The sequence below is a fragment of the Cervus canadensis genome, chromosome 16, assembly GCF_019320065.1.
Source record: "Cervus canadensis isolate Bull #8, Minnesota chromosome 16, ASM1932006v1, whole genome shotgun sequence".
Lineage (NCBI taxonomy): Eukaryota > Metazoa > Chordata > Mammalia > Artiodactyla > Cervidae > Cervus > Cervus canadensis.
Window position 1 is genome coordinate 3716649 of NC_057401.1, and position 14488 is coordinate 3731136.

At 40.4% G+C, this 14488-nt stretch overlaps 1 protein-coding gene across 1 annotated transcript in view; it reads right to left on the bottom strand.

Annotated features, from left to right (window-relative positions):
* The window catches only part of UBTD2 (ubiquitin domain containing 2), a 58960-nt gene extending 44772 nt beyond the window's left edge, over window positions 1-14188 (bottom strand). The window contains exon 1 of the mRNA XM_043488976.1: window positions 13934-14188. Within this exon, the coding sequence (XP_043344911.1) occupies window positions 13934-14003 (70 nt within the window). The 5' untranslated portion in view covers window positions 14004-14188. The remainder of the gene's footprint in view (window positions 1-13933) is intronic.
* Between the last annotated feature and the right edge of the window lie 300 nt (window positions 14189-14488).

A 14488-nucleotide genomic window follows, 5' to 3' on the forward strand; every position in this document is an offset into this window, starting at 1 on the left:
CTGGGTTGGGAAGATTCCATGGAGAAGCGCGTGGCAACCCACTCCAGTATCCGTGCCTGGAGAACCCCTTGGACTGAGGAGCCTGGCAGGCTGCAGTCCGCAGAGCCGCAGAGGCAGACATGACTGAGGCAGGTGAGCATGAGCAAGCAGTGTGAGAGCACTTGTCTACCACCTGTGCCAGGCCCTGCTCTGCTCCAACACCTCCCAGAAGACCTGCTTCAAACCCCCAGCACCTAAAGTCAGACAAGTCTCACAAGGCATCTTCACGATTTCCTCTTCATATGATGCTTTATAGGCTGCACGCAAAACCTGGATTGCTGCTGCATTCAATGTAAGCACAGAATCAGCTCAAGAACAGCCTAACACCCACTGGGCTGGGTGGCTTTAAATACAATTAACCCTCTTTTCACATTCAAAGCAATTCAAATCACCACTAAGTTTGTGAAGTATGACAGAATAATACACAAATAAACACAAAATAAGTGGGGAGATTTTAACAAGCAAATTAGATCACGCCCTCCCTTTTACCAAATAGCCAAAAAAGAATCTATCCCAGAATCATGAGGAAAGTCTCTAAAGATAACGGGAAATAATTGTACAACATTACAATAGTTTTTATTACTATAAATTTCACCCCCAAAAGCAAATGAAATAACTAAAGCCAAGTAGAAAAAATTTTCATCCTCCAAGTGATAAAACAATTGTAACTATTCACTCATTATTTCACTTATTTATTCAGTCAGCAACTACTGAATGCAAATGTACCAGGAACTATACAAGAAACTAGGCATACAGTAAAGAAGAATCAGAAAAGGCCCCAGACCTCAGAGCTTACAATATTGTGGGAGAAGAAAGAAATAAGTAAACAAATAATGTCCAAAAGCAGTATTAAAAAATGAGGGAGACCATGCTACTTTTAGGAACTGTAATAAAAGCACCACAAAGCAAATATTTATTTACATTAAAGCAAAGGCCCTAGGTGGGCTTCCCTCATAGTTCAGTTGGTAAAGAATCCACCTGCAATGCAGGAGACCCCAGTTCCATTCCTGGGGCAGGAAGATCAGCTGGAGAGGGGATAGGCTACCCACTCCAGTATTCTTGGGCTTCCCTTGTGGCTCAGCTGGTGAACAATCCGCTTGCAGTGCGGGAGACCTGGGTTCAATCCCTGGGTTGGGAAGATCCCCTGGAGAAGGGAAGGGGTACCCACTCCAGTATTCTGGCCTGGAGAATTCCATGGACTATATTAAGTCCATGGGGTCGCAAAACTTGGACACGACTGAGCAACTTTCACTTCACTCTTTAATTACTAGATACAGAGATCCACTGACATCCCTTCTAGGATTCATCTCAATCTAGTCCATTTTTCATAAGCAAGAGTCAGACTCTCACAAACATAGCAGACACCAGACCTCACCTACCAGGTCCTTCTCAGCATCTCTTCTGATTCTAGTTCCTCCTGCATAAGCCACAAACACAAGGTCTCATCCAACAACCCCTTTTCTATGACGCCCTCGCTGTCTTGAACTTCCAAAGGTTAAATATAATACTAGATTGCCCCAACTGTAGGCAGAGTTGGAATATTTTATACCCAAGAGAGAGGAAAGTGAAGCCATGTCAAAGACAGGAAGAAGCAAAGGCCTAACAGTACCAAGGTGCACTTTCAGCTTCAAATGAACTGAGAGGTAAAGTTTACATCTTAAATAATCAATTATCTTCACTTACAGAGTGCATTCTAAGCCAAAAGTTGCTCCAGAAAAGAAAGACCACCCCGAGGGCTTGTTCCTGACCCTTTTAATTCCTGGTGAAGGCAAACCAATTAGTGGGAGTAAGTGAACCAACTTCCAGATCTGTAACCAGATGGCAGTTAGTGGTATAGCTACAACAGACACCATCTCCTTCATCCCTTCACTATTTTTAATGTTTTATCTTGCCTTTGTTTTCTCTCAAAGTTAGCATCAAAATTAATTTGGATAGCACTGCATTTCTCTAAACTGTATAAACTTCTTAATATAGTACTATTCTTTCAGTAATCCTATGAAACTTCAAATATGTAATACAATGCCCAACACAGTGCACCTATCCTGAGAGTAGATAAAAACTGACTGAAATTACATGTGTCAAGTAAGATTGTTTCTAGACAATTGTTTAGAAAGATTGTTTTCTAGAAATTGTTTCTAGAATCTAGTCACATGACTTTAAATTTGTCCCAAAAAACTCAAGAGACAGAAACAAACATTTATTTCAGCATTCCAAAAATATATCTATTTTGTTAAAACATATTTTTGCTACTTTTTAAGAACCACACATCAAATGTTAAATTTCAAACATAAAGACCATCATGAAACATGTTAGCTTATGCTGCTGGGTCAAACTGATCTTGGAGTCATTGGAATGCTTCTCTTGTCTACTCTATGCATATATGAACTTAAGGAAATTTTTGTAACTGTGTCACTGACTGGGAAAACCACAGTTCTGAATCTGCCTTTTATTAATACATACACATACATGTTCACTCATGTAACACCACTTTTGAACTGTGGTGTTGGAGAAGACTCTTGAGAGTCTCTTGGACAGAAAGGAGATCAAACCAGTCCATCCTAAAGGAAATCAATCCTGAATATTCATTGGAAGGACTGATGCTGAAGCTCCAATACTTTGGCCATCTGATGCGAAGGGCTGACTCATTAGAAAAGTCCCTGATGCTAGGAAAGATTGAAGGCAGGAGAAGGGGATGACAGAGGATGAGATGGTTGGATGGCATCACCAACTCGACGGACGTTGAGTCTGAGTAAGCTCCAGGAGATTATGATGGACAGGGAAGCCTGGCGTGCTGCAGTCCATGGGGTTGCAAAGACTCAGACACGACTGAGCGACTGAGGGAAGTGAACTGAGGGAGCTGAACTGAACTGACTGAGGGAACACACTGATACAGCACATGGATGTCTAGGTTTCATTAAATGTCAAAGCATACTCATCTGTTCAGTATGTGCTCTTATCATAAAATTAACTGAACAATGCTCAGTGAAAATAAAACAAACTGTAATACTGTGTGACATGTTATCATTTGAGTTCTGAGTACAGCTGATAGTAAGTCAAACTTCTAAAAAATCTTCTACAGAATTTTATGAGACTCTAAATCATTTATTTTTATTTTTTAGAGACTATATACAATCAAAAGAAAAAGAAATCAAATGCTGAGACTGATAAAAAGATCCAACTGTTTAAAATGCTGGAGCCTACTGATTTCATCCAACATGCTCATTTAAAGGTAGCAGATACAAAAAGCAGAAGTGGAACCAGAACTGAAGAATTGTGACTCCTAAATCTTTTTATTACACTACATGGTCTTATTTAACAAGGTTCTTGCTCTAGAATTAAGTGAACCTCCTATTAAGAAAGTTATCATTTTCTCCCTAAAACCGTTATAAAGTTAAAGATGTGCTTCACACAATTGTTAACTGAACCTAAAGTACTATGAGATAACTGAAGTCACTGTCCCCAGGTACAGCGTAGCTTATGCTCTGAGGAGACAAGTAAGTGTACAAAAATAACCAGGATAGGTTTTCGGGAAAAAGGGAAAGGGGAGGTGGATCAAATGGTACAAACTTGCAGTTTTAAGAAGCACAAGTTATAAAGATCTAATGTTCAGTGTGGTTACTGTTAATAATACAGTACTTTATACTTGAAAGTTGCTGAGGAGATCTTAAAGATTCTCACAACAAGAATGTGTTAATTATTTTGATTCTGGTAACTGTTTCACAATGTATATGTATGTTATATCATGACATTGTATACTATATCTGTCAATAAATAGTTGTCAATTAGTCCTCAATAAAGTTGAGGGAAAGAAAGAGAGAGGAGAATAAGCACTGAAGAACAGTGCTACGATGTTCAGGATGGCAGGATTAATCCTGGGTGGAAAAGAAAAAGGCTCATACTTGTTCAGTGATAAAAGATTATCCCATTGTCAGAAGTTAAGACAGCAGAAAAGCAGCAGGAAAACCTTGGACTTTGGACCTACTACAGCCTAGGAAGTAAAGAATCACACACACTCTGTTAGACTGAGATCTACCTAGTCGCCAGTTACTCGTTCCCTGTGACACTTTTGTCACACAGACCACAAGCATGGAAACTACGTAAACAAACGCAACGAAGCAATCTGACCTTGCTTATATCTGCCAGTCAATTATAATAAACGCAAAAGCTATCTGAAGGGTTTCTTGTGATGTAAGAGTTTAATCAGAAAGGCCCAAGAGTCACTAATTCATTACTTATTAAAGTTGTGAGCAAATGTATCACTAAGACTTCACATTCAAGTAAAATTTACATAAAATTATCCCCCACATGTAAATATTTCTCGTTCTCAGATAACTCCTTCAATAAAATTTTGTTCCTAAAAACTGAGCTATAATGGAAACTTATGCAAGTTTTACTGCAAACATGCAAAAGTATGGCATTACAACATCCAATGTATACTCAGCTATATTTAACCTCTCAGGTCAATATATGGAGTATATTCCAAACCCTCTTGCTGGCTGCAAGTCAAAGGACCTGATGCAAGATGGAATACATGCTTGACTGTTCTTGGTCAACATACATGCATCTTTAAGTACATACGCGTTAGTAAAGTCTCAACCTATGGTTCTTGAACTACCAGTGAATCATGAGGAACTTGCTGGTAGCCTAGTACTGCCCGATAAGCAGAAGCAGAAAGCTGGGTAGGGATGGTGAGGGGTGGCGGGAAGAATCAGGTGCAGTGGTCCACCAAATGAAGATAAACCATTCAGGTGGTCTGCAGTAAGGAAAAATGAGAGAATCACTAAATCACAAATTGGTCATCATGCCCAATTAGTATGATCATATTGCTTACCAAAACCAACCTAATGCTCTCTTGCAACAAGAAGACTGTGTTTCAGTAAAAAATCACAAGAGAGATAACTAACTGATTAACATAAAAGCAAAAGTTCCTTACTACTGTTATTAACACCCAATAATTATTCTCACTGGAAGACTCACCTGGATATAGTACTACTAGCAAGGTGCTGCCAAAGCTTTGCATTTATAGTAAGAAAATCAGATTTAAAAATCCACTGATTAAAATTTCTCCCTAAGAAAGACAAGTATCATAGACTAGGGCTATCAAAAATCAAGGGAATGACAATTCCTATATTTCTAATGGCTCAAATCTTCTGTTCATACTATGTAACTCTAGACACTGATTCCTAAATATAAAATCAGAGATGAAAAAGACAGCTCATTTAATAGCCATAATAAGACTCTTCATTTAAAATGTCTTTCCAACATAAATTCCCAGATAATCTTATCTGGGAAAAAATTTCCACCCTCTATTTAGTAGAAAATTGAAAATGAGTGGGACAAGCGCAGTGGGAGGAAGCAAAGGAGGCAGGGGCTACCACATACCACAGCAGCTTTTAATGTAAACTGGGGTGCTTAATTCTTTTCTAAAGAAGATTCAGCTTGCCCATATGGCAGTATTTTCCAACTGCAGTTTCCCATCTAATTTCAGTTCTCATACCTACTGAACCTACCGAGCTACCCAAAGTACCACTGTATTTCCAACCTACATTTTTTTGCTGTATATTTTCCTTTTGGTTCTTTCCACACAACTCCATTCCTCCTAGTAAAATCAGCCCCTTTCTGCTTTACATCAAGTAAAGCTTCCTATTTCACAGTATGTCTCTCTCCAATTGGTATGAAATGTTATGCATCCTCTCATAAAGCCCCAGAGCTCACCAACCCAGAAAAACATGAAAGATTTTTACTTCTACTGTCACACGAGGGATAAAACGAGGAGACTTAATCTTTAGTCCCAGTCATGTTCAATTTGCTTTTTTTTTTTTTAACCATAGGCACAGCCCCAAGAGAAGCAGCAAAAGAAAATTCAATGAACAACCTAGTGAGATGACAAGTGTAAGTAATACATGAAACACTGGAAATATATAAAGAATAGATTTGCATGATATTCTTGAAGAAAGTAACTGATGTCTTGTAGAGAAAGTGTCTGTTCTGAAGTACACCAATCTCAAAGGGGCTGTTGGTATATTCTGGAGTTGGACGCCCAAGAAGTCTGTCTTATATTAGGATATGAGTACCAAACTATGACTAGAATTTCCACAACCACACTAGAATGAAAAGTTCAAATGCAATTAGATCTATCAGTTTCACAGACAGACCTGTTTCCCAGTAACTCAACAAAATTCAGTATACTAGGTACTCACTACAGTCAGGTCCTGAAAGGTGATTTCTCATTTCTCTACTTTGTGAAAATTTCATGACTCAATTCTTAGTACTTTCCTCCTCTTTTCACTTACTTATAGCCTTCATTCACTTTTACACCTTCAGTCAATTTCCCCAGCTGACTCCAAAATCCACATTCATAATCCTGAACATTTAGGAGTTCCATATCTAAACTTCAAAATGATGTCTCAACTTAAAAATTCTTCTGTCAATTAAACTTTAACATACTGAAAGGCTGCTTTCTCCAGATAGCTCTTTCTTATTCTCCAAAATCTGACATGCCACCTCAGTATTCTTGGTTTACCCAGGTTCACAAATGAGATTATTTTCTATATCCCCACATCCAAAAAACCACCAACTCTTGCCATTTTTCCCCCTAATGTATTCCTCACTCCAGTCTCTTCCCACTGTAAGCAATCCTTTATCAATGCTTCTCGAACTTGAACGTGCATGGGAACTGTTGGGGAATACTATTAAAATGCAGATTCTGATTCAGCAGTTTACCGCTTGGGCCTGAGATTCTGCATTTCTAACATGCTCCCACCTGATGACAAGGCTGCTGGTTGAGGAACCACACCTTCTAGCAGCAGAGGTCACCTTGTGTTCCTTTATTCTCTCAGCACATGCACAATTTAGTCAGTGGTATTTTTTATCTGTTTAAATAGTGTTTTTTAGTTGTCTCATACATGCACATTTTATTATGCTTTCCTAAAAAAAGGATTCTGACATACTCAAGAAACAGGATAATGATTCCTTTTTTTGGAACAACAGCAACCAATACAAAGTTGGGCATCCTGTGGGTTCTCAATGGTTGTTGATTGTAAAATGCTTCCCCAGAAAAGACAATACTCATCTCTTGATTAAGAAACTGAAAGGGGTTTATGGATCACCTGTCAAATTTTAAAAACAATTCCACTGCATATCAACCTTTTCATCAGATCTGACAGAGGAAATAAGCTTAAAACAGCTTTCTATTCATAGTTAAAGCAAATGTTAGCTATCAGATTTGTAAATTATTGGTTATAGATTTGTTCTTTATCCATCAGTGATTAAAAATACATTTAAAACTGAAACTATAAGCACAGGCAACAAAGGTACAAACAGATATACTGAACTTCAACAAACTTTTGTGAATCAAAAGACATCATCAAAAAAAAAAAAAAAAAGACATCATCAGGACATGAAAAGACAACCTACAGAATGGGAGAAAATATTTGCAAGTCATGTATCTTATCATTGTTGTTCAGACACTCAGTCATGTCCAACTCTTTGTGACCCCAAGGACCACAGCACACCAGGCTTCCCTGTTCTTCACCAACTCCTGGAGCTTACTTAAACTCATGTCCTTTGAGACAGTGATGCCATCCAACCATCGCATCCTCTGTCATCCCCTTCTCCTCCTGCCTTCAATCTTTCCCATTATCAAGGCCTTTTCTAGTGAGTTGGCTCTTTGCATCAGGTGGCCAAAGTATTGAAGCTTCAGCATCAGTCCTTCCAAAGAATATTCAGGGCTGATTTCCTTTAGGATTGACTGGCTGATCTCTTTACAGTCCAAGGGACTCTCAAGAGCCTTCTCCAACACCACAGTTCAAAAGCATCAATTCTTTGGTGCTCCACCTTCTTTATGGTTCAACTCTCACATCCATACATGACTACTGGAAAAACCATAGCCTTGACTAGACGGACCTTTGTTGGCAAAGTAATGACTCTGCTTTTTAATATGCTGTCTAGGTTGGTCATAACTTTTCTTCCAAGGAGTAAGTGTCTTTTAATTTCATGGCTGCAATCACCATCTGCAGTGATTTTGTTGTTTCTGTCACTGTTTCTGTTGTTTCCCCATCTATTTGCCATGAAGTGATGGGACCAGATGCCATGATCTTCGTTTTTTGAATGTTGAGTTTTAAGCCAATTTTTTCACTCTCCACTTTCACTTTCATCACGAGGCTCTTTAGTTCCTCTTCACTTTCTACCATAAGGGTGGTGTCATCTGCGTATCTGAGGTTATTGATATTTCTCCTGGCAATCTTGATTCCTGCTTGTTCTTCATCCAGCCCGGAATTTTGCATGATATACTCTGCATATAAGTTAAATAAGCAGGGTGACAATACACAGCCTTGACATACTCCTTTCCCAAACTGGAACCAGTCCGTTGTTCCATGTCTGGTTCTAACTGTTGCTTCTTGACCTGCACACAGGTTTCTCAGGAGGCAGGTAAGGTGGTCTAGTAATCCCATCTCTTTAAGAATTTTCCAGTTTGTTGTGATCCACATAGTCAAAGGCTGTGGCATAGTCAATGAAGCAGAAACAGATGTTTTTCTGGAATTCTCTTGCTCTTTCTATGATCCAACGTTGGCATGGATGTTGGCAACTTGATTTCTGGTTCCTTTGCCTTTTCTAAATTCAGTTTGAACATCCAGACGTTCTCAGTTCATGTACTGCTGAAGCCTAGCTTGGAGAATTTTGAGCATTATTTTGCTAGCACGTGAAATCGTGCAATTGTGCAGTAGTTTGCACATTCTTTGGCATTGCCCTTCTTTGGGATTGGAATAAAAACTCACCTCTTCCAGTCCTGTGGCCACTGCTGAGTTACCCAAATCTGCTGGTATATTGAGTGTAGCACTTTCACAGCATCATCTTTTAGGATTTGAAATAGTTCAGCTGGAATTCTACCACCTCTACTAGCTTTGTTCATAGTGATGTTTCCTAAGGCCCACTTGACTTCGCATTCCAGGATGTATGGCTCTAGGTGAGTGATCACACCATCATGGTTATCTGGGTCATTAAGATCTTTTGGTATAGTTCTACCGTGTATTCTTGCCATCTCTTTTAAACATCTGCTGTTTCTATACCGTATGTCCTTTATTTTGTCCATCTTTGAAGAGATTTCTCTAATTTTCTGATTTCTAATTTACATGATTTCTCTAATTTTCTTGAAGAGCTCTCTAGTCTTTCCCATTCTATTGTTTTCCTCTATTTCTTTGCATTGATCACTTCGGAAGGTTTTCTTATCTCTCCGTGCAACTCTTTGGAATGCATGTATCTTGATAAGGGTTTAATATACAGAGTAAGGGTTAATATACTCCTACAACTCAATAACAACAACAAAGATCAAACTCAATTAAAAACAAAAAGGCAAAGGACTTAAATAGATATTTCTATTAAAAGAAGATAATCGGAAAGGGGGATCGGGATGGGGAATACATGTAACTCCATGGCTGATTCATGTCAATGTATGACAAAACCCACTTCAATATTGTAAAGTAATTAGCCTCCAACTAATAAAAATAAATGAAAAAAAAAAATTAACATACAAGAAAAAATAAAAATAAATAAATAAAAGAAGATATTCAAATGCCAAATAAGCACATTAACATCACTATTACAAAATTCAAGCCAAAACCATAAGATGTCCCTCGCTTTACACCCACTATAAAAGCTATAATTTTTAAAATGGGAAATAACAAGCATTGGCGAAAATGTGAAGAAACTAGAACCTTTGTATGCTGCTAAAAAAAATGTAAAATGGTGCAACCACTGTGGGAAAATTTACCTCTAAGAAGTAAACATAGAATTAACATGATCTCTCAATTCCTAGGTTCTCCTAGGTATATATCCCAAAGCATTGAAAACAGGGATTTACTCTCTGTACACTAAAGTTCATAGCTGCATTATTCACAATAGCCAAAAAGTGGAGACAATCCTAATGTCTCTCAACTGATGAAGGGATAATCAAAATATGGCATGTATACACAACAGAATATTATTCAGCTATAAAAAGGATTACTGATACTTGGTACAACAGGATAAACCTGTAAGACATGTTAAGTAAAATATACTACCAACAAAACAATAAATATTGTATGATTCTACTTATATGAGATATCTAGAATAGGCAAAATCAGAGACAAATCACAGATCAGAGGTTACTAGGGGTTAGGAGGAGAGGGGGGCAAAGATATTGCTTAATGGATCCAGAGTCTGTTTGGAGTGACGAAAACTCTCTAAATACATAGTGATGATGGTTGCATGCTGTGGATATAATTAATGCCATTGAAGTATACACTTAAAAGTGGTTAAAATAACAAGTTTTATATGTATTTTACTAAAATTAAAAAAAATTAAACTAGAGGAAAAGTGGGAAAAGTCAGCATTTTTTTTTATTTTAGGCCCAGTTTAAGCTCTGACTCTGCCATTTGGAAGCTCTGCCTGTTAAGCAAGTTATTTAATTTCTCCCAGCATCAATCCATCTATAAAATAGATACTATCCACCTCCCAGAGTTGTTGAAGACTAAGTGAGAACATAATCACAATACCTGTTACACAATAAATATTGGATTAAATGGGTAGCTATTATTACTCAAAAAGCATTGTTCTCATCAAGTAGGTGTTAAGGCTGCTATAAATGGATATCCGAAAGAACTCCATGATATTCTCAAGACACTCTGAAATAAAGAAGTCAGTGTTTGAGATTTCCCTGGCTGTCCAGTAGTTAAGAATTTGCACTTCCACCGCAAGGGTATGGGTGGGTTTGGTCGGTAGTTGGGGAACTAAAATCTCATATGCTGCACGCAGCAGCCAAAAAAACCAAACAAATCAATGTTCAGTATTCAGAGTTCTCCTCCTGTAAACCTAGAAACTGGTGACCACCTTGGTCAGTACTCTTGGGATATCACTGAAGGTACAAAATAAATGACATACCCAAAGGTGAGAACCTACTTTGCATTGATACATCACTACTTTCACTAAAGGATCAAAATATGAAAAGAAGGGAATTGGCTGTCTTCAATGAATTTCATTTTATTGTTTTTTTAATTGTATATTTCTTATTTTTAAAACTCATCAGAGATTTAATTACTTAGTAAATGCCATGGGCCACAGTCTTGTCTAGAGGACCTAAGTGCCAACCTCAGCATCACAATGTCATCATAAGGTAGAAAACTATACAAAATATGCTGTCTGAAAATGTCAAAACAGCTGGAAATTCTAGGAGTGTGGAAGCTTGTAGAGTATTGTTAAATAATCTTGCAATAAGTTCTATAATATAACTTTCTTGATTAAAATTAGGCATTTAAAAAATGGTCAAAATAGCTGAAACTCAAAAATTGAATTCTAGGCAAGGTATACCATAAGATACAGATACATAAGATAAGGTATACATAAGATACTGATTCCAAAACAATACATAACACAAACCTTACGACATTAATTAAGCCATTTCTATATTCTAAAAACTCCTACAAAAATTTCCCAAATTTCTTTTTTTTTTTTCCCCCAAATTTCTTCAAAGTACTGCACCTAGAATGGAAGTTATTCTCAATATACATATTTATTTGCATACTTAAGATTCAGAGGGAAAGGGAAAGTACAGTACCTCAAATGGCCCAAAAAGTTTTTTTAAGTCATTTTACCAAGTCTGCTGATATTCAGAAAGTGAAGCCATCCTAAAATGATGATGTTTGCACAACACTGTGGATGTAATTAAATCTGTCATGAAAATCTTAAATCTGTCATGAAAAACACTGGGAAACTGTGCTTTACTCCATGCTGAAAAAAAATTTTTCATAGCCCAATATGTCCAGATTAAAACCACTACTGTATATCTGAAAAGCGAAGGATCTGTGCCAACACCCTTAGGAAAAAGTCTTTCCCTTCCAAACAAAAATCTACTGTAGTAAGCTAGTAACTATTTAACAAGTTAACCTGAAACACTCACCTGGGCTAATTCCTTTAAACCACAATTAACACTTTAACTTTCATGACAATAATGGAGAATAAAGGCCTCCACAAATTAAATTCTAGAAATAATCCTTTTATCCCACACAGCTCACTCCTTCACCCCAGTTACATCAGTGTCTTGCCTTCTCTCCAAAAATAAAACCAACATTTCACGACTTTTTTCCTAAACTTTACTCTGAAAAGGTAAAGCATAGCTTAAAATCCAGAGAACTCAGTTCTCAAAGAAGCTGACACTATAACTATCTAACTAGGTACCACTGGTAATAATAAACTACCAAAAGCTAATACTTCTTGCTTTTAAAAGCCCATGCTAATAACATCTGCTGGTCACAAGTCACACCACCAAAAGGCCTTAAAACCACAAATTAGTTCAAGTGCACTACCAACAAGAGAAAACTGTTCAATTAGAATGTTAAAATGAGTGTGAAAAAACTACCTATAACAAGCACACTATCTATACTTACCAAAAAGTAATACTACCTGTATAGTTTGGTACCATTAATGATCACCTCACCCACAGGATTTTGACCCTCAATTTGATCTTAACCCAAGGTTATTTTAAATCATGCGCCTTTTATCTTCCTGCTTGGTTTTTACCGCAAATCTCATTGTTAACGGTGCCACTGAGTAATTATGCTATGACTTGAAATGCACTACAAAGTACCACTTTCCATGGACAATTTTTTTTCAAGATGCTTTGCTGAGCTCTCAATTTGCCCAGGATTTAGTCATACAGGATGCCCGTACATTCTAATGAAGTAGCATGGCTAAACATCATGTAATCAGGACATTTATAAGTCAAAAGTTAGGCGTACATGGAGTTAATGACAGGCAAGCAACTGGTCCAAATGCTAGCATGTTAAGAAAAAGTTGTAAACCCACCCACCCAAACGATTTAGTTTAGGAACTTACACCCCACATTTTTGTGACATCTAACATAAGGTTGGAACAAAACCAACACTGTCATCTTTGCTATTTCTAATAGCTGTTTCTTTAACTAAAACATTTTGTCCTCTACACAAGCTATAGAATGGACCCAGTAAGAGGTCATATAACTAAAAGTAGAATTAACTGGATTACTCTTCTCCTATACTACAACATTGATTGAATTAAAATACCTCTCCTCAGCAAACATATTTACAATAAAGTTCAAGTGCATTCCGTTTCACAGAAACTTTTAAAGTACGGATCCTACTGGGGTAACAGCATTGGTACTTTTATCCTACATATTTTCCTTTACGTAAGATGGATAGGAATTTGACTAGCCCACCCGGACAGTGCACTGGCCCAGTATCCCCAGGCTGGAGCAAGAAGCCACGTTTTACTCCGGCAGACCATTTCCCCACCCCTCGTTAAAATAATGCCTGTGGCCACTTGAGACTTCCCCAGCCGAGTTCCAGAAACTTGCAGGTTTAAATAGCCAAATTGGAACCAACCAGGGCAGCTGTCATCTGAAACTCAGGAAAGCGGAGACCAGCCAACTCTGCTGAACAAGGCCGGGTTCGGAGAGATGTGGCGGGGCCCGTCGGAGGGAATGCATTAGGCTCCCCTCCCCACCCCACCCCCCACCCCCATCAGTTCGCTTTCCTGCAACCCCAGCGCCGCCATCCTGTTCCTGAATAATTAAACGGGCTGGAGAGAGAGCGACGGAGCCAGAGGCAGTTTCTGGTCCGAGTTTCCCCAGCCGAGGCGGTGGGGTCGAGAGGCCGTGGGCTACCTTCCCGGAGCGCGGAGTGCTTGTCTGAGGGCGGGGGGTGGTCAGGCAAAAACGGGGGCGACCCGGCGGCCGGCCGGAAGCGGAGCGCGCGGAGTGACGTGGAAGAGGGGATGACAAAGGGGCGCGGGGGCCCCGGCCGCGAGGCCCGCAGGGGCCGGGACAGGTGGCCAGGCCCGGCCGGGAACAATGGGGGGCCGAGGCTGCCCCCTGGCGCTCACCTACCTCCGGTGCCCTCCGAGTTCTCGTTGAGGCTGCCCGAGGAGTCGTGCTGGGCGCCCACACACCCGCCCATGGGGGCCCCCGGCGCCTCGTCCGCCACCTCCAGGCGCTCGTCCGGGCCCGCCGCCGCCTCCGGTTCCTCAGGCGCTGCCGCCGCCGCCGCCGAGCTCCGGACCAGCGCTCCGCTCCGCTCGCCCGCCGCGGCCCAGCCTCCGCCCCCCTCTCCGCTCCACCCACCGCCTTGGCTCGGCCCCTTCCTCCGCGCCCACTTCTACCTCAGTCCCCGGGCCGCCCGCCCAGCAGGCCCGGCCCGCGCGCCTCCCTCGCCTCCGGCTCGGCCTCGCCAGGCTGAGGCTGGCCCATCCCGGGCGGGCCGCGGCGCCCACCTCACGCCTTCACAGCCCCGCGCTCCCGCGTGCAGGCGAGCCCCGCGCCGGCGCCCCGAGTCCGCCAGACCCCATCGGCCCCCGCCCCGCGGCGCCGCCCTCCGCATCGAGGCCTGGGCTCCGCCGGGCCCTCCTGGAACGGTCGGGGGGCGGGGCCGCGGGAGGCCGCGCG